Source organism: Saccostrea cucullata, unplaced genomic scaffold, assembly GCF_032062105.1.
Source record: "Saccostrea cucullata isolate Sc308-1 unplaced genomic scaffold, CSIRO_AGI_Scuc_v1 ctg384, whole genome shotgun sequence".
Taxonomy (NCBI): domain Eukaryota; kingdom Metazoa; phylum Mollusca; class Bivalvia; order Ostreida; family Ostreidae; genus Saccostrea; species Saccostrea cuccullata.
In genome coordinates, this window is record NW_026928932.1 from 220,489 (window position 1) to 242,500 (window position 22,012).

At 34.3% G+C, this 22,012-nt stretch overlaps 1 protein-coding gene across 6 annotated transcripts in view; it reads right to left on the bottom strand.

Annotated features, from left to right (window-relative positions):
* Positions 1 to 2,931: 2,931 nt before the first annotated feature.
* Positions 2,932 to 22,012, bottom strand: part of LOC134279296 (synaptotagmin-15-like) — a 109,775-nt gene continuing 90,694 nt past the window's right edge. For 4 of the 6 annotated variants that reach the window (XM_062761654.1, XM_062761656.1, XM_062761655.1 and 1 more), the window contains exons 4-9: positions 19,583 to 19,793; positions 10,866 to 10,959; positions 9,514 to 9,684; positions 8,999 to 9,113; positions 7,013 to 7,195; positions 2,933 to 4,419 (exon numbers count right to left, since the gene is read on the bottom strand). In XM_062761654.1, coding sequence (XP_062617638.1) covers positions 4,295 to 4,419; positions 7,013 to 7,195; positions 8,999 to 9,113; positions 9,514 to 9,684; positions 10,866 to 10,959; positions 19,583 to 19,793 — 899 coding nt within the window. In that variant the 3' untranslated portion in view covers positions 2,933 to 4,294. Of the gene's footprint in view, positions 4,420 to 7,012; positions 7,196 to 8,998; positions 9,114 to 9,513; positions 9,685 to 10,865; positions 10,960 to 19,582; positions 19,794 to 22,012 lie in introns of all 6 variants that reach the window. The other 2 variants (XM_062761659.1, XM_062761658.1) reach the window with 1 other exon arrangement.

Genomic DNA, 22,012 nt, shown 5'->3' on the forward strand with positions numbered 1-22,012 from the left:
CTGCTTTGAAAACTATTTGCTGAAAATGAAACAACATTTGGTACTTTACTGTTCTGTGTATGACAATCTCTGATTTCAATAATGTTTGAGAAGAATAGACACTTGCTGTGAACCTCATCTCGATATTAAATATATCGACGACGAATTGTCAATTAATAATTACATTCTTCATATGTCGACTCGATATATCCCCGTTACCTTGAAAAAAAAAATACCATAGAAACTGACAATCTGTTTTATATTTGGATATTTAACTAGAAAAAGTAGGGTTAGGGTAACCTAATGCATGTGTTCAACATAAACTTTATAATAAACGCGATGACTTCAACATTGCAGTCGTCAACTTCACTTACTTATTTCGCATACCATCACCTGCGTCAAAATATTTGGTATTTATGTTTCTCTGCTGATTAATACGTAAAAGTAGTGTACCTACTGGACTTTTACGAGAAGCGCTGACTTTAACAGTTGACGAATTACTCTCACACTAGGATAGTGTATGGAAGCTCTTTTAAGATATAAATACAGTTAGCTCAACCTTTAATTCCACGAAAACAACGGGCTATTTTAAAGCACAGATAAGTTGTCGTTGAAGAAAACGACAATCATCCTGCACTCAAATCCAGGCTTTGACATATAAGTGCCCCTAACACCATTACTATGACCACTAGAAAGGTTTTCTTATCCAACATCAATTCTGTACCTCCGTAGATGAGGGTTAGAGTTAGGGTTAGGTTTAAATGGGTTTAAATGTCCAAGTAAACAGTCAACTGTAAAAGTCAGTGCTTCTCGTAAAAGTCCAATATGAATAATTTCTAAGAGGGAAGCAAACTATTGACAAACAAGTTGATGAAACAAGAATATCGACTATCTCATTCAGACACCCTTTCACAAATTCTATTGTGGTAGAGACAACGACCTTGTCAACTACTGCAATTTATCAATATGTTAAATGCTAATAGTATTTAGCTTGTTCTGTTTTCACGCTGGATTGTCGACGGATTTTTCCGTTATTTCCCGATCAGACAACGGTAGATTTGGCCGGTCAGCATGGCACATAATCTCTAATTTGTAACGAACAGCAACAAGTAAAATTAATTGAGAAAATGGATTAAAAAAAAAAGAAAGAAAGAACAAGAAAAAACTCAATTCATTTCGATGTATAGATATCATGTTGGTATACATGGAGTCAAAATAAAAAAAAAATCAAATGACAGACGAAAATATTTGGGTTTAGAAAAATATTATACAAATATTGACTTGGGTTGAGGGCAACATTGATTATGTTTGCCCCCGAGGGACAAAATATTGCCCGTCGCGAAATGGAGGGCAAATTTTTTCGTTCCAAGGTCTAACATAATCAATGTTGCCCGAAAACACGATTAATATGTTATTCCTTATTATTTGTATGTGTAAATTTTACCGAGCGGCAATCCTCAGCTGACTCCACTACGCTACATTCTAACCTCGGATGTGATATGTGGAGGAATACGCATCAGATCGCTACAATTCTCCGCCGAAAGTGCCTTCTCACTCATTTGTTTCACGTGCTTGTCGAGTGCGCGAGACATCCGAGTCTACTAGGTCCGAGTGGGATTTTACGGATGTGCGTCTTTGCGGAATCATTTCAAATTAATAAATTTTCAACATCGAAAATCAAAATGTTACATGTAAATGAAAAGGGTTAAGTAAAGAGTAAAATATATATATTTCGTGTTGATTTTCATTTTTAGGTACATATAAGATGAAACATAATTAACGACCTAGCCCTTGATTTACACAGAGTATTGTTTACCAATTGTCTTGCTAAGTAGCCATGACAGGTCTCGCGTGATTGCCGGAGACTAAAGCCATGCATGCTTGAAATTCAATGAATTGATAAAGGAAAAATATGATGATGTTTGCATTCACTAGAACATCGATAAATGAATGCATTGTAGCTGGGAATTTTTCATTTACCACATTACAAATAGTGAAGATAAGGAATTCCTTCATCCAGTTATAAGATCCGATCTGTAATTCTGATCAGTCTTGAAATAAATTCTTCAAAATCAGTTGAATTAGCAATAAAATTTACACTGTGATAAGACATCAGAGAAATGAAAACGTGGATCTTATTTTTTCAGATCGAATAATTCACTTTCATGCATTGTACATTTTTGGATTCACTTACTAATAATTATAAGATGAACCCAAACCTCCGGGAAATGAATCACCGGCGCATCGCTCCCTGAAACGAATATTCTAGTCTAGGAAATTTTTGTTCCTGATCTTACCCCCTATACATAAGGATTTATACCAATGCATTATTTTAAAAAGAAAAGATCCCGTTTGTATGAAATATCCGGCATAGTCCCATACCCCACCTTTTTTTTGCAAAAATAGACATTATATAATCATTGAAAATTAAGTTTTACCTTTTCTGTTGGTTTAGCCCCCCCCCCCCTTCCCCACCTCCAATTTTTTTCCTACGCCTATGAATTACCATTAAAATACTTTTGATTTTTCCGTTATCAAATGTAAAAATTCGAACAGTTTTCTTGCTCAGAAGTCTAATTAAGCAACTAACTTACTTAGAACATACTTAACACAAAACCCTGAAAACATTTGTGATGGGATCAGATTCCATGCAGGAGTAAACATCCCCTGTTGATAAGATCAAATCTGCGATGAGCCCTCAGTCTTTATCGGATAAACGGGAGCGATCTATGGATAATTCAATAAGAAAAACTTTAGAATGTAACATCATGCCCTTGCTTTTCAAACAAGTTGGTGACATCAAATTAAATGCAGAGGATAACGATGTTGTGCTTTGTACATAATCCAAGAGACGTTATGTCCTACAAGTGCAAGCCATCGTCATCGCGAATGAAAAAACATAGAGTTTTAGTTTGAAATTTTTTATTTTGTGAATTATGAGCATCAGACAAGTAGCCAAAAAAAAAAAAAATAACCGGTGATGCATCTAAAATGATTTTTTTTTTTACAACATGACTACTAACCACAATGAAGAAATAAGATCACTCAAGGACAGATGATACAAACAAACTTGTCAATAATCATGAAAATAAAACTTAATTTATGTTAAAATGAGTCAAACATATAACTTGAACAGCGTAGATATTTGATTTTTTCAAAAGATTTTCATAATAATGTGATTTAAAGAAGCGAAAATTTGTATAGTTGTAGATAGGTAGAAATTCGAACATCATTGAAAGCTTACAATGTCTTAAGATTATATATATCTATCCAGACGTTTCTTATTTGTTTGTTTCGTATGTCATTAATACGGAAAATGTAGTTTATATGCTGCATCATTTGCTGTAATGAAATCAAAGAAGAAAACGTGTACTGTAAAAATCCAATGACAGTCGTTCAATCATGTTTGTGTATACTAGTAATTAGTGGTTCTTTTGTTTGAAAGAAAAGGCAGCAAATGGAATGATGAAGCAGCTCGTACAGACAGACAAACACACCGATCTGAACACTGACAGGAAAAGTAGGTCAGTCCCACTCTCCTGTTAACCTATGTAACAAACAGACAAACACACCAGTCTCAACACTGACAAAGAAGGTAGGTCAGTCCAACTATCCCAATAACCTGTGTAACAAACAGACAAACGCACAAATTAAACAGAATTCAAATCACACAACAGCACTAGTTAAACAAACAGGCAGCCATATAAATCCATATCACAGACAGACAAACCGTTATCTTAAACATTCAGTCAAATTAAAAATACAAGTCCGTGTACAGCAGACGACTTATTTGTTACAATCAGACAGTCCTGCAAATCAAATGTTTACCGAACAGAAAAAAACCAATGTGTGCAGCAATCAGAAAATCATACAAATTTGTGTCTGTTTGACATCCATATATGTCTTTGTGTACAATGTATCATAAATTTACAAGTCCATGTATATCATACAAGTCTATGTGTATCAGCCATTCATTCAAATCTATGTATTATGCACAATCATACAAGTAAAGTCTTTGTGCATCATACAGATATCTGTGTATCATACAATCATACAAGTCTTGTGTATCATACAAGTCTATGTTTTTCAGGCAAACCTACATAATGCATGTGTATCATACAAGTCTAATTTTTTCCAGACAGTCATACAAGTTTATGTGTTTCAGACAATCATACAAGTTTATGTATTATACACAATCATACAAGTCTATGTGTATCAGACAATTATACACGTCTCTGTGTGTCATACAGATAAACAAGCCTTTGTTTTTATACACAATCACTCAAGTTTATGTAGATGCGTCACAGACAGACGGTCACACTAGCCCATGCCACTGAGTAACTTGGTCTCTTTGATTTGCCACCATTTCGTTCCAATGGTCCAACTCCTTTCCTCTGGCAAACATGAAAGATCCCAGAATTACTCTTCCTATTATTTTATCTGTAATTTAAAAGAGCCTTTTGTTATGGCAGGAGAATGTAAATAGAAATCGAAGACTGTCAAAATTGTATTTCCAATATTGTACTTGAGGCCAGCTGGGGGAATTTCACAATTTTGGTTTAGTACTAAGTATTTATTATGATCAGAGAAACAATTTGCCTGCTAAATGCCCACACGTCGAGATGGGTTTCTGTATATGTATTTTTTTAATGCGCGTACATGTATAGAAAACCAAGTCCCACAATAAAGCCTGACTGAATGTCCCAGGGATTAGCCGATCCCACAGTCCTAGGCAGAAATAGAAGTAATTGAAATTCGATACAATATTTGCTTCCATTGTTTCCTTTTCTTAGGGTTACGGTTAACCCTAACCCACACCACACATTTCACATAACGACAGATTAAAGCACTCTATAAAATATTAAGATGGATGTATCGTTTATAGTCATTCAAATTATTGTTTATAGTCATACCAGTGAAACATTCCCGTTTATTTTAGTTCAGTTATACAAGTACATTTCTTAATTTTGTTATAAACAGCTGTATCTAATGGTATCGTTCTTGTGATAGAAATTAATACAATAACATAGAGATAATCTGGCTGCCAAACACGGAATTATTACATTAGGTCTTGTAATGTTAAACTCTTCATCAGAGACAATGGGTTAAACGACATATTTAACGAATAAATAACGACTTCCAACTCATTTCAAAAAAATATCATTTACCATCCAATGTCAAAAATTACAAACTAGATATGCTAACAGTGTCATAGAATCCAACTAAGCCGAAGAATATTATCGGTCATCCATGTCAAAAATTAAAAAAACCGGATACGCTAACAGTGTCATAGAATCCACCAGTTTCCAGTTTATTAACATCTCTTTGGTTGTTATTTAACAACACAGAGATCAATACATATTATTATAACATATATACATACATGCGTGAGCATGACATATAACATATATACAAAGTGTGCTTATAATCAAATATTTCCATATATGTTTACATTGATGTTAACCTGGAGGTTTGACTCTCTCGTTTAAAATTTTAATAAAAGAACAGAGTTTACTCAATAGTCCAACATTTTTTGAAGAAAACAATTCATTAAATTTGATAATATTTGGTCTTGTAAAATAATATTTCGGAATGTACAATTTTCTTTCATCTTTTAATTTTTCACAACATAAAATATAGTGGAATTCATCACCAAGATCATTTTTACATAAAAGACCTATTCTATTAATTCTTTCAATACCTTCCCATCTTCCTGTTTCAATGGGTAATTTACGGTTTGCTGTTCTAAATCTAGCTAAAATTTGTTTCTTATAATTATTTAACATGCTATCTACATAAAATTGACATCCAAAGTGTAAATTTGCAAATAGATTATATGTCACACCTTTTGAAGAATCTTTACAGGTTGAATTCCAATTTTGTTGAAACTGATCTAGTAATTTTTGTTTCAAACTTTTAATAAGCCAATTTCTATTAAATAATTGATTCTGGTTCCAAATATTACTATAACCACAATTGTCTAAAATTGATTTCAAATTCTTTAACCATTTAGATTCATGTCCATTATCAAATTTTGCACGAAGTAATTTATACATTAAAAAACAATATTTTGATTGTTTTCCATATAAAATTTTTGACCAGTATGCAATAATTCTTGTTTTGATATGTATACTTAAAGGTACTCTACCTAATTCACCATAGATCATAAAATTTGTTTAAAAGGTGTTTCACACCTCGGAGAACAGTGAAGAAAGAACACATTTACCAGAAGGCCAACGAGCCTCGATGCTCATAATTTATCTGCTTTACTAAATGTATACCCGGTATGTCTTAAAATTTCATTGGAGTTTTGTGTTCTTATATATTTTGCCGTTTCCCGACTGGACCTCATATCGTGGCTCCAATTTCCCAACAAGGGGTAGGGACTAACCTAATGTGAATCCACACAACATGGGTATTTTCAGACTTTATGGGTGATTGGGCTTACTGTTCTGGACAAATAATTTGGTCGAATGTTTGTATGCTTTTTTACATAAATTATAATTCTATTTCCATCTCGCTCATGCCTAAGGGTTTCTATCTAAAGTAATAGAACCTTAAACTATTCTTCAATATTTTAAAGAAATCATACATTTCCTGAGTACTTCTAACGTTTCTTATTGAGGTTTTCCTAATTTTCAGGATTTGGGAATTATCTAAGAATCTTACATGTCAATAAAACTAATAATGCCTTTGTTGTCATTGAGGAATACATGAATGAATGAATATCTTTTAAAACAAAAAACAATGTAGTCCTTGTAAAATTTTGATACATTTCCTTTGAAAAGGAACTACAGCCCTTCATTTGAATAAATTAGAATTCCTTTAGTCCATTAGTTCTGAAGAAAAAATCGAGATGCGAAAAGTGTACAATCGACATACTTTAGACAAACTATAAAAGAGTGCACCAAGACCTTTGGCTCAGCTGATATTGAAATGATCATATAATTATGATTCTGAATCGTAAAGAAATTAAAATACCAACAAAACAGTCGGGGTTCAGACCCCGGAAGTAGATATCCACGTGACTAACCTTTATGTCCACTGGAATGCTGCATGATGGTTAGACTTAGGCTAGCAGCGTCAAGACTTGCAACAGGAAGTTTGAATGTGAAGGATTCGTTATAATTAGGAGAGTCTGTCTTCTTCAGTACTTCCGTTTTCTTTGTTTTCACCACTTTATTTTGGACTAGAACACTGACTTTAACATACGTATCTACAAAACGAGAAATAAACATAGCCGACTTAAAATGGACTTTCAAAAATCATGTAACGTCTTACTTTTTATAGAGGTGTTTAAACGAATTTCGTAATGCAAATTTTGTTAATGTACACAGCTATAAGAATTGTTTTAAGTCTACATTAGCGGTCTTTTTAATTTTGGAACATCTACTGACGCGAACTTTGTGCACATGTGGTATAGACCCGTCGTCGGACTTGCAGGATTTTCAGATTCCCCAACCCAGTTTATCGTAGAGGTCAGCCCTATCACGAATATTCGTGCATCTCTCTACACTTAAAAATAACCTTACATTCCAATCAAGTTTTTCATTCAGTCTGCAATGTTAATCATAACAATTTTTAATATATATCTAATTCAATATCTGGAAGAGCGGAAACCAAAAATTCAATAAGCTCTTGTGAAACTTTTCTAAACACGCAGCCTCAGTGGCCAAGTTCCCATGTTAATCCTGAATTACGTAACACCGATCGACAGTGGTGCTTCTGTTCCTCTTTTGATCTTATTGTCTATCAGATAATATCCCTAACCCAGTATTTGATGGACTATAGATTACTTATAACTTCGTGACTTTTAAGCTCGGATCTTGCTTTCATTCACCATCAATTTCATAAGTCGGGAAATAATTGTCTTATTTACTAGAAATCTAAACATCCCATTTCATTCTAACTCGATTCCTTGCTCATGTAGCGTAATGGTTAAATTAGCAAAGTTAGATATTGATCCTTACTTTGTGGGTTTGAATCTCCTACGGGACAGAAGGACGGCTACATATATGAACGGAAAAATTCCATGTCGCAGAAAGTTGCTAGCGCGAAAATGAAACATGGAAATAGAAAACAGTAACCATTGAAGCTCGGAAACCCACCAACAATGCTTATTGTGATGGACCTAAAAATATCAGAAATGAGAGCGTTTCACTGCTCAATGGCCTTATTGCAAAATACAGATCCCAATGTGCATCTTTCAACAACAATTTGTGACGTCCTTTTATAAAAAGGCATAGAAATTCTTGGGCGTAAAACAAGCCATCAAACTCCTACTCTTACTCGATAAGATATATCCCGGTGAACTTGTCTGAAATAAAAGACACTACAGAGTCTGACACATCTGTTTCATATTTGGATATTTTACTTGAAAAAGACATTTATCGTAATCTAACAACCAAGCTCTATGATAAAGGTGATGACTTAATTTTCAATCATCAACTTCCCTTTAGCATGTAGCAATATACCTTTATCACCTACATACGGGTTACGGGTGCTTACATTTCTCAGTTGATTCGATATGGAAGAGCATGTTCTACGTATGAACAGTTTCTTAACTGAAATTAGTTATTTACTAACAAGTTGATGAAACAAGAATATCAGCAGTCTCGTTCAAGGCCATAATTTCCAAAGTTCTTTGGTTGATTTATTGAAGAATGACCTTTTACAGCTGACACAGTCTATCATTCAGTCAAATGCTGACAGACTCTTTGCATACTAATTGTTACACCATTATTTACACAAAGATTTGTTGAGAGATTTCCCCGTAAGTTCCAGATCATGATTAGGAGTACTCGGCGGGTGTGACCTGTCAAAAAAAGGTTGTTTGCTCCATAACAGCTGATCCCGACACTGATGTTTTAGAGGTCAGTGTTTGCTCTGCTCCTAATTTGTATTGTTTAAAAAGCTTTTGAACTTGAATACCGTTTGCTATCTCCATATATTTCATTTCATTTTTATATATTTATCGACCTCTGCATTATGCGGTATAAGACGTCTTAATTTTACTCACCACTGGGTTGGCTGTCGTATTTAAGGTCCCGGGCTTCTAACACCCCCACCGTTAGACGCTCTAGGTGGTTATTGTAGCAAAGGGCTACAAGCAACTCCCCCTTGTCGGCTGTCGTCTATAAAACATCAAAATTGATAAGCAGTTTGCATCAATAGCTAAAAATCTTTAACTGCCTTTCAGTAAGATATTAAAAATAAAAACATGATCTTGTCAGCAAATACAATTTATCCTTGGGTCAAATGCTAACTGACGTTTTTCATACTAATTGTTAGTTCATTATTTATACATGACATGGAGCACACAGGGGATGTGACCGGTCGGCAGGGGATGCTCACTCCTCCATGGCACCTGATCCCACCTCTGATGTTTTGGAGGTCCGTTTTGCACTGCTCCTATTTTGTATTGTTTTATGGACTTTGATATTAAATACTGTTCGTTACACCTATATCTTTATAGAATTTATCTTTCAACGATAAGCCCGATAATCATTATGATTTTATTTGCTTACTTCGTACCTCAGTGACCTCCCTTTCGAGGTCCCTCCATATAACAAGGCGCTCATTGCTTTCTGCGTCATGGTCTTTGAGAGGGTAAAGAGCGTGACCTATGACATTATGACGTCTGTGACGGTCGACGTCATAAACAGTCATTTTCAACACCCGGTCCTGGAGCGACCTATAGGACACCTGTCAGTAGATAAAGTTAAGTTGTTATACTAACCAAAATCAAAACAAATACGGTAATGCAATATCTACTACCCCCAAATATAAGCGTCCAACATCAACCACCCCAAAATACAGAAGTTAAATATCAACCACCCTAAAATATCATAGTACAATATCAACTATGCCAAATATGGTTGTACAATATCAACCTGGGTTTACATTGTACTTCTGTATCTTTGAGGTGGCTGATATTGCAGAATTAAATTGTAAAGTGGTTGAAATTTTACTACTTTTTGGGGGGCTGATTTACACTGTTTGACAAAATTTTAGCACTTTAGCATAATATAGTAAAGCAAAATTAACCACCCCTAATGCAGTAGTGCAGCATCAATCATAAACAACTAGTAAGCATCAATGGCCGCCCGGCAAATAAATGAAGTCAACAATAAGAATGCGTCTTGATCATCAAACCGCTTCGATATGCCTGATAAAGACATGCGTCCGTATAATGGAAACGATAGTAGAGAAGTTTTTGAAAACTTATAGTCGGATGAAAATAGAACAAACACAATACCCTTTTAAACTTTATCAATTCTTCAAGTAAATGTCATAAAAAAATACAATTCACATATAATGAATATAAAACACGAACTGTGTGACGTAGGTTTTTATGCGATAAGTAAAATTCGATGTTCTACAAAAAAAGACATCCGTCGTTTTTTGATAGTAAATGATTTATTAAGCAACTTCATATACCAAATATGAAAACAATATATATATTTAAAGATTCACTTTATGAAGTAAATATTTGTGTATCTCGTAATTAAGGAAGGCAAAGAACATTCTGATTTATTATTATCTTTTTAATGTTTGATAACCTTTAATTCCGAATAACCTCTCCCATCTCAATCCTCATACACCAAAACTTAAACTTATATGTATCTGTAGAGCAGCCCGGTCCTCCGGGTTGCAAAAATACAGAAGTACAAATATATTAACATTGTTGACCCATAGATACAATAGAACTAAGTATTAATATCGAAATATTATAGCTTTTCAAAACAACGCTCAGAGTTTGCAATGTACACACTTTTTTGTTATTTTGTTATTTGCATTAACTAATTAAGTTCATCAAAAATAATATAAAAATTCTTCATTTTGCTTTTTTGTCAGGATAAAAAGATTTAATTGAGTTTCATTACCTGAAAAACAAAGCTCTCTTCGAACTTTGGGTTGCATGTCTTCTTTTTGAATTTAGACTGTAAATATCGACGTTCATCAGGCATTAAATACAATCTGCAATGAGTTGAAATGAAAAATAATCTCGTTAAGGATTAATAAATAAGGCGTAAAAATGCATAACACAAATCTGATTGACGCAAAAAAGGCGTAATATCGTCAACTGAAGAGGCGTACTATCGTCAACTGAAAAGGCGTTATATTGTCAACCGAAAAGGCGTGATATTGTCACCTAAAAAGGCGTTATTAAGTAAAAATAGGGTAATAGCGAACAAACAACGTCATTAAGCGAAGCGAAAAGCTGATTTTACATTATAGTGAAAAGTATATCATGATTTGGATCGAAATCATCTCAGTTTATTTCAAAATCAGTTTTACATTCCTGTAAATTTTATAGATACAATATAAAATTTTCTTGTTTAAGTTATATTAAATTATGAATTATAGATATATGCAGAAGCTTTTTCAGAACGCCTTTTACTTTGCTCAAATGTACCTTTTCAAAAACCAGGTAAACGGTTTTTTTTAATTACAGTCATCAGAACTACTTTTGTAAAGTTGAAATAACTTATTTTATGCGTTGTTACGTATTTTATTTTTAAGTTATTACCTTAACGTAAGTCTTTTTTTGCCTTATTTCGCCCCTGTCTTCGCGTTATTACGCCTTTTTTGCTTTCTTAGGCCTTTCTGTGATACGCCTTTTTTCATAAACTGATCTTAAGGACGTTCGATCCTGAGATTTTGAGCGTATTTTGGTCAGGTCCTTTATTTATAAAATTCTGCATCATTTTTAAGTTCTAACATTAAAATTTGAAATCTACCGTGCAAATTTAACTATATTCAATGAAAAAACCGCGATTACATTCCATTCAAGTAAAATTAAGCTAGGGACTATATTTTGTGGCGGAAGGCTTTTAGACGAAATTGACCAGTTTTTCCAATTTGAACTATAACAGTACTGTTAATTTTGGATTCCTATTTTTCCACACTGGTTGCACACAAAACTGTTTTTTGCAGTGAAATGTGTTATGCTGGTTCTGAAATATCTATTTAATTATTTCTTATGAATTCTATAACAAAGTGTGACAAATACAGTAAATATATTCTAAAAATCCGGGAAAAAATTGAGCCAATTTTAACGTAAAATTGACACTTTTTTAGTAATATCTAAACATTTACACAATATACCCCCACTTTTGATGTTCTTTTCTAAATATTCAAGATAAATTTGACCTATTTGCTTAAAATCAGGAAAAAGTTTAAGACTTTAAAGTAATTTTCTTGCTTATTAAATCTTCAATGCCAGAAAAATCACTTTTTATCAGTGCAGAAAGGTCAAATAATTGATTATGCGAAGCAATTTGAAACTTTTCTTATTCACAATTTTTAAGTGTCTTTTTATAAACAAACTTAGAGTTCATTTTGTTTCATGCTTTAATTGGATAAAAATATTGGAAGGAAAACGTCAAAAATTTAATTTTTAATTAAGGCACAAATTTTAGTGCAAAAAGGTCATATTAAATGTACTGTAGCGCCAAAAGAAGCGTATTGACCCCCATTTTTTGATTTGAATTTTAATTAAGCTATGTATATAGAAACTAAAAATACACTTGGCAAAAAAAGTTTAAGACTTTAAATATCAGGATCAAACTCGTTAAGAGGCTCTCTTATCTTATCCCCGACAAAAAGAAATACATAGTTTCCAGTATAGAAGAAGGGCGAAGCAGATTACTAATTACCATAGTTTATGGAATATCACACAAAAAAATAAATTCTACATTTATTTTTAGAAAACAGACTATTCTCACTTTTCCAACTGCTATAGACCAGTACAAAGAGCTGAAAACACATATAATGTTACAGAGAAACCTTAAATAAACCTTTTATAATTATTATAAAAGTCAACCCGGAAAAGTAGTGTAAAGGATAGATATTCATATAATTATTATACTGCAACATATTGAGCAACACATGAATTCATTTTCATAAAAAATATAGACAGTTTTCTGCTAAAAACAAGTGACAAAAGCAGTAAATCCATACCTTCATATAAATCACTCCTTATAAGTCGATACTGTGTGTGTGTGACCTTCATATAAATCAGTCATTATAAGTCGATACTGTGAGTATGTGGCCTTCATATAAATCATTCCTTATAAATCGATACTTTAAGTGTGTAAAGTTCATATAAAGTAGTCCTTATAAGTCGATACTGTGAGTGTGTGACCTTTTTTTTTAATCAAACGTTTTAAGTCGATACTGTGAGTGTGTGACCTTTATTTTAATCAGTCCATATAAGTCGATACTGTGAGTATGTGACCTTCATACAAATCAGTCCTTATTAGTCAATACTGTGAGTGTGTGACCTTCATATAAATCAGTCCTTATAGGTCGATACTGTGAGTGTGTGACCTTCATATAAATCAGTCCTTATAAGTCGATACTGTGAGTGTGTGACCTTTATATAAATCAGTCTTTATAAGTCGATACTGTGAGTGTGTGACCTTTATTTTAATCAGTCCTTTTAAGTCTATACATGTATTGTGAATGTGTGACCTTTATTTAAATCAGTCCTTATAAGTCGATACCGTGAGTGTGTGACCTTCATTTAAATCAGTTCTTATAAGTCGATACTGTGAGTGTGTGACCTTCGTATAAATCAGTTCTTATAAGTCGATACTGTGAGTGTGTGATCTTCATATAAATCAGTCCTTATAAGTCGATACTGTGAGTGTGTGACCTTCATATAAATCAGTTCTTATAAGTCGATACTGTGAGTGTGTGTCCTTTATTTAAATCAGTCCTTATAAGTCGATACCGTAGTGTGTGACCTTCATGTAATCAGTCCTTATAAGTCGATACTGTGAGTGTGTGACCTTTATATAAATCAGTCCTTATAAGTCGATACTGTGAGTGCGTGACCTTTATATAAATCAGTCCTTATAAGTCAATACTGTGAGTGCGTGACCTTTATATAAATCAGTCCTTATAAGTCGATACCGTAGTGTGTGACCTTCATATAATCGGTCCTTATAAGTCGATACTGTGAGTGTGTGACCAGTCCTTATAAGTCGATACTGTGAGTATGTGACCTTTATTTTAATCAATCCTTTTAAATCGATACTGAGTGTGTGACCATTATTTGAATCAGTCCTTATAAGTCAATACCGTGAGTGTGTGACCTTCATAAAAATCAGTCCTTATAAGTCGATACCGTAAGTGTGTGACCTTTATTTAGATCAGTCCTTATAAGTCGATACCGTGAGTGTGTGACCTTCATATAAATCAGTCCTTATAAGTCGATACCGTGAGTGTGTGACCTTCATATAAATCAGTCCTTATAAGTCGATACCGTGAGTGTGTGACCTTCATATAAATCAGTCCTTATAAGTCGATACCGTGAGTGTGTGACCTTCATATAAATCAGTCCTTATAGGTCAATACTGTGAGTGTGTGACCTTCATAAAAATCAGTCCTTATAAGTCGATACCGTGAGTGTGTGACCTTTATTTAAATCAGTTCTTATAAGTCGATACCGTGAGTGTGTGACCTTCATATAAATCAGTCCTTATAAGTCGATACTGTGAGTGTGTGACCTTCATATAAATCAGTCCTTATAAGTCGATACTGTGAGTGTGTGACCTTCGTATAAATCAGTTCTTATAAGTCGATACTGTGAGTGTGTGACCTTCATATAAATCAGTCCTTATAAGTCAATACTGTGAGTGTGTGACCTTTATAATAAATCAGTCCTTATAAGTCGATACTGCTATTGAACGACTAGATTTACAACGGAATAAAAAGAAGACGGCAAATAAAACCCGACGTCTACAGGAATTGTGTAACCTCTCACCGTCAAACATGAAATATACAGCTTTATCAGTAGTTTATGTCTCGTCATTCAGAATTATTAAGAATCTCCACATTGATTTTCATTTTCTAGTGCGACTACTTCTTTTTTATATAACGATACAATGCTTCTTCATATCTTTTCTCAATGTTCTATCTTTATTTCATGTCAGTTTTTGAAATTCATTCATATTTTTTAAAACACTGTTTTTATTTAAACAGAATTATGAAAAAGAGCCTAGACTCAGAAAAGAAAACAATCTTTATTCTGAACGTTTAATTAATGGTGATCTGTTTATAGCAATAAACAATCATAAAACCATTAAGACACACACTGGTTCTGCGATTTCAAAAATCAAGTAAGATTTGATCTTCATTTAAACATTCCCAAAGTAAACACGCGCAAATAATGCTCTAATAATTCAAATAATGAGTAGAAAAAAGGTATTTAATATGTTTGACATTTTTCAGATATGTTTTACCTTTTGTTTGCTATACTTTTATAAAGAGAAAAGGACCATCTGTTTAGTCTCAGAGAAATCATTCAGGAAGCCTGATATCAATATCTTCTTCACAAGACTCTGAGCTCTCTGGGAAGGAGATCATTACAAACTCTACATGGACTACTTTAATCGGCATCACTGCATAAGTACATAGTTTTAAATATGGCCCAGCATGTATTACCGTATCTTCCAAAAGAATAGGAAGCTTAATATTGCTTTAGGAGATAACGAATATTCAACAACAAGGTTTCATCATCATGCAACTCAAAAGCTTGGCTGGAAAAAGAAATATGAAAAAACAAACAGAACTAGATGCTGTCATGAGACAGTAATACCCGCACTAAGGTGTTTGCCTCCAAATACACGCTCCTACATATTGGGCGGCTTTCCAAGGAAAAAGTCAAAATAATTCTATAATTTACATGTATTCATCAAATTGAGTATGAAATTCTCAGACTCTGTGACCTATAACTCAGAACCTCTTATATTTATTTTACATGCTTAATTCATTATATACCAGTTTGAATTCTATTAATGATGTAAATTAGATTTTGATAAATGTTTTGCTCATAATAGGACCTTTTTAAATTTACTAATCCCCCCCCCTCGACTCTACAATCACACAGCACATACTTTTTGGAATAGGCTAGATGGAAAAGTTTTGTTAAAACATCGTTTTATGAATTAATTTAAAATTTGTTTGTACTATACATGTTAACATGTAAATTTCTACATCACATCACGTTGCGTCACCCATTATCATATTTTTAGATTAAACACCATTTGGCACACCTCGGCCGATTCCCACTTCATCTGATTAGGTGACGGAATCGGCCGAGGTGTGCCAAATGGAATTAGCACATGGCTGCAGTCTGGTGTGCATTGGATTAATTTATTTTGTGTTATAATTGGATTTATATTTCATGAAGTTGACGAGACCTATGGCAGTTGGTAAGTACAAGTTTAAGTATAGTGGGGGGTAAAATAAACCCAAACGATTAGGTTAAAGTTCAAAAAGGGTCAAAGATCATCGCATGCCACACTAGACGAATTTCATATTGTGAAGTTATCTCCCGTTGTCGATTTGACATTCAGTTACTGCCAATACTGGTGCGGATCCAGAATTTTTTTTCAGGAGTAGGGAGGGGGGTTCACATCTCAGTCAAAAAATTCCAGCCCAGAATTTCCTGACAAGCAGGAGAAAAAAAAACTGAAAACAAATAAACAAAATAAAAACAATGATAGTGTGGTCAATGTTTTCTAAGTTAGGGGGAGGATGTCCAAAGTCATTTTTTATTTGCTTCAGTATATAGTCTTGTTTAAATAACAAAGCAAATTCCAGGGGGGGGGATGGGGGGATTCCAATCTCCCTACCCACTCCCTGTCCCTGAAATAACAATCTATTTTGTGATTCCAATTAAATAGTATATTTTTTTCCATTTGACTAATTATACATATTTTGTTTCTTGTGTTTATATTATGTCTGTCTAAATTATAACCTTGCCCATAAGTTTTAAGTGGGATGGGCTATACAAATGGCTTCCACATTTTATAGGTTTATTTCTTGTGACAATTAAGACCTTTTATTTGGGTACCATTAATTTTTACCTCTGATCGCTTGACCTAGCATACACATTTTTACAAGAAAAATACCAAACTTTAAACTTGGCCTAAATTTTGATCAGTAGGTGCTAGGGCTTTAATGCTTAACATGTGTATTCATTGTGAACTGTCAACAGGTATAAATATGTTTGACCTTGACCCTAGAGTTTGAACCACTTAAAAAAAATAACCTTGGCAATTAACTTTTGAACAGGAATTACTAGGGATTTCTTTATTTCACATGTGCATTCCTTGTGACAAGACTTTCTTCTGATACTAACAATTTGAACCCTTTGACCTTGACCTTTGAGTTTGACATATATTTGAGAAACTTCAACCTTCGCCATAGGCTTCCATACAGGGACATCAGTGTTTCACAAACACATTTTGTCTTCATTATTATTTGGTGGTGTCACCATATGAGGGAAAAATTCCCAAGAGAGATGTATTCACAACAAACAAACAAATTACTAAAGAAAATATAAAACATGAAAATGTTGGTCATGCATATCTCTGCATGAAAAAAACAGCTTTTCAAATACTGCAACCATATTGTAACCCTTTCAAAACACTCATTTGAGCTTTTCTGGTTTCTTTAGCATATAACGTCTGTCGTGACGTATCGTCCATCTGTTTGTCTGAAAACTTTTTACATTTTTAACTTCTCTAGAACCACTGGGCCAATTTTACCCAATTCATATAGAAATATGTACATTTGTATGTCAGACTGTCCATCTGTCTCAATAAATTTAACCTTGGTCATCACGGTCATATCTACTGAATGAGAAGAGACATTCATATTAAACTTATGTATTAGTATTTACCTGTGAGAATGGCATGGGTTTTTTTTTTAACTTGTGACCTAGAAGTTTGACCTACTTGCAAAAAAATTAAATACAGGTGTAGTTATAAATTCATCATTTTGAAAGAGAAAAGTTAGGGCATTCATATCATAATGCATGTATATTATTACCTGTGATAAGACCTTTCCAAATAAATCATGACTTTTACTCTGTGACCTTGACCTTGAAGCTGTCAAGCCTAACCTACTTTTCAAAAATGTTGCATTTGCTTATAACTTTTGATTGAGATGAGATATGACTCTCACATTTGACATGTACATTAATTACTCATAAGAATTCAAGGCGTTTCCCAGCATGTGATGCTTTTTTACCCCTTGACGTTGATGTTTTACATAATTTTCAAAATATTTAACTCTCCTAAAAGATGATTAGGCTTCTGAGGAACATTAAGGAAGACTTCAGGGAAGACAGGGCTTTTTGCACAAAAAACGTCATTTTTCGACCCACATTTGACCCCCCGGGGCAAAATCTAAATTCCAAAACCTTACTGCACATCTACCTGACACCACCAACCATCTCCCAAAAGATGATTAGGCTACTGTGTAAAATGTAGGAGAAGTTCAGGGAAGACGGGGCTTTTTGCATAAAAAACGTCATTTTTTGACCCCCATTTAAACCCCTGGGGCAAAATCAAAATTCAGAAACCTTACTGCACATTTACATGACACCACCAACCATCTCCCAAAAGGTGATTAGGCTGCTGAGTAAAATGTAAGAGGAGTTCAGATAAGACTGGGCTTTTAACATAAAAACACCATTTTTCAACCCCCATTTGACCCCCAGGGCAAAATCTAAATTCCAAAACCTTACTGCACATCTACATGACCCCACCAACCATCTCCCAAAAGACGATTAGGCTGCTGAGTAAAATGTAAGAGGAGTTGAGGGAAAATGGGGCTTTTTGTATAAAAAACGTTATTTTTCGACCCCCATTTGACCCCCCGGGGCAAAATCAAAATTCCGAAACCTTACTGCACATCTACCTGACACAACCAACCATCTCCCAAAAGATCATTAGGCTACTGTGTAAAATGTAGAAGGAGTTCAGGGAAGACGGGGCTTTTTGCATAAAAAACATCATTTTTTGACCCCCATTTGACCCCCTGGGACAAAATCAAAATTCAGAAACCTTACTGCACATCTACATGACACCACCAATCATCCCCCAAAAGATGATTAGGCTGCTGAGTAAAATGTAAGAGGAGTTCAGGGAAGATGGGGCTTTTTGCATAAAAAACGTCATTTTTCGACCCCCATTTGACCCCCTGGGGCAAAATCAAAATTCCGAAACCTTACTGCACATCTACATGACACCACCAATCATCCCCCAAAAGGTGATTAGGCTGCTGAGTAAAATGTAGAAGGAGTTCAGGGAAGACGGGACTTTTTGCACAAAAAACGTCATTTTTCGACCCCCGTTTGACGCCCCGGGGCAAAATCATAATTCCGAAACTTTACTGCACATCTACATGACACCACCAACCATCTCCCAAAAGATGATTAAGCTACTGTGTAAAATGTAGGAGGAGTTCAGGGAAGAAAAGTGTGACAGACGGACGGACGGACGGACATGAGTAACAACAATATACCCGAACTTTCTTTAGAAAGTGCGGGTATAATCAAACGTCCATTGACATTAAACAAACCGAGAACAGAGAAAACAGGATCCCCCCTTAAAAAACCAAATAAATGAAAACTATTCAGAGATTCCTTTACGACTAAAAACTTCGTAACATAATTATATTTATGGTATACCTGTCACTATACACAAGTGGTACAACCTGGTACTGTATACCTCTGGCACAACTCGTTCCTGTACACTATGCACTGTATATCACTATTAGTATATATTTTAGGTCTTACCTGATGAATGGGTCACAACTGCTGTTGTTGCCATATTGTCGCGTCGGCAGGTTCTTTGCCTTCATGAGTGTCACCAGCAGTTTTTCTGTCTCTCTTTCATACTCCACAGCAAACCAAACTCTCCCGATATGATCCAAAGGGATTTCATAATCATCATCCTCATCCACAATTTTATATAGACTGGGGTCTATAGATCCCAAAGCATAGGCACCTACAACATTCGTACAGTAACCACAATATCATAAGACTGGGATCTATAGATCCCAAAAGCGTAGGCACCTACAATATTTGAACAGTAACCATATACTGACAGAAACTGGGATCTATAGATTTCAAAGCGAAGGCACCTACAACTTTCGTACAGTAACCGCAATCTTACAGAGGCTGGGATCAGACTGTGATCTATAGATCCCAAAGCGTAGACACCTACAATATTTGTACAGAAATTATAGACTTACAGAAACTGGGATCTATAGATCCCAAACCGAAGGCATCTACAATTTTAGTACAGTTTCCACAATATTACAGAGACTATGATCTACAGAATCTAAAGCGAAGACATCTTCAACATTCATATCTACAAACTTCAAATGTGGCCTATTGATCCCAAAGCATAGCATTTACACAAATTATACAGTAATTACAATTTTATACAAAAAAAATCCGTAATTTAATAATGTCATCACTATAGTGAATTAAAATTATAATAGCAGAAAAGTGTAAATACGAGGGCTGTTCAATAAATAATGTCCTGAACTGTATGACATACAATTCAGATATCATAAGACATTAAGCTTGACTTTTTCGCATTATTGAATATTTAATGAATTTATAATAATTTATGTGAACACTTTTTATCACATAGTTTCATTGTGAGAAGCTGGAAAACAAGGACTATTCGAGAAACTGCATGTAAAATGAATGGTAAAAAATCAGTAAACTAGAGTGAAATTTAACGCTTCATTAAAGTTGCTGTAAGACTTGTTCAGAATCCCAAAGAAATATTCACTGAAATATGTAACATTTACGGCAGCCAATGTCTGCTTTACAGACAAATGAGCAGGTGGATTTAAATGATAAAAAACTATATAATGGGCATCAAAAATGGGTACCGTCCTTGCCAAAAAAAAAAATTATAACAACTCACTGTTTGCCAATTTTCAACAAATAATCACTGATGATGTGTGATTGACTTTTAGACCCATAGCAAATTTGATAGACGTCATTTCGGGGATAGTTCACTCTGTTTTAAAGAAACTTTTGACAGTAAATAACCTTTGTACTCAAAGGTCACCCTATGTTTTGAAAAAATTAGAGAAAACGACAGCGTGTAAGAATATCTAAACTATTGTTTTTAAAAAAATCAAAAATTGTAATTATCCAAGTTTGTTTGAAATTCAAACAGATAATGAAACTTGAATCTATTGCTTAAAACCCTCGAAACAAAATTTGCAATAAGATGTACTTGACAAAAACAGCAAACGTCTGAGACGAGCAAAGAATTGCAAAAGCACAGACAAGATTTATATGCAATTTTCTTAAATGTTAGTGGTCTTGTCTATAAAGCATTTTTTTTTCAAAAAATCGAAAGGTTAATGAGAGGAAGGAACCAGAATCAGGAACCCAAACATTAAATTTCTTCATGACAGCGTCCAAAACCGCACGCCATGAAGAGTGAAGGAGTTTTTGGGATAAACAGAAAGTGATTTTTTTCATACTAACAATATTCGCCAGATCTTTCGCCTTTTGGCTTGTTTCATTTTCCAAACTTCAAAAAACACCTTTCAGAACGAAGAAACTAGTCAAGGAAATCATAAGATCTGCCATTTTCTAGTATTCTAAGGGTCATACCCAAAAATGAGTTCTAAAAACAATCAGAAGTTGGATAAAAAAATTATCAACATGGGTTTTAATTGAAAGAGATTAAGTTAGTGTATTAAGACTAAATCATTGAAAAGCGTCTTTTGCTTCTTTCTGAGCACATTATTTATTGAACAGCCCTCGTATGTGTATAGATTAATCTCTGTAGGACTCTTATTAAAACAAGAGGCCCAAGGGCCACATCGCTCACCTGAGCACATCGACTAGGAAAAAGCACATATCAGATCAAAACTGAAAGTTTACTGGGGGGGGGGGGGGGGGGGCTTGAATTTAAACCCCCCTGGGTGTCATGATTTGAACAAAGTAGAATCTACACTACCTGAGGATGATTCCACATGAGTTTCATCTTTCCTGGCCCAGTGGTTCTTAAGAAGAAGATCTTTAAAGATTTTTCCTATATATTCCTATGTAAAACTTTGGTCAGCCTTTTTGGCCCCACCCTAGCCCTAGGGGTCATGATTTGAAGAAACTTGAATCTACACTACCTGAGGATGATTCCACATGAGTTTCATCTTTCCTGGCCCAGTAGTTCTTGAGAAGAAGATTTTT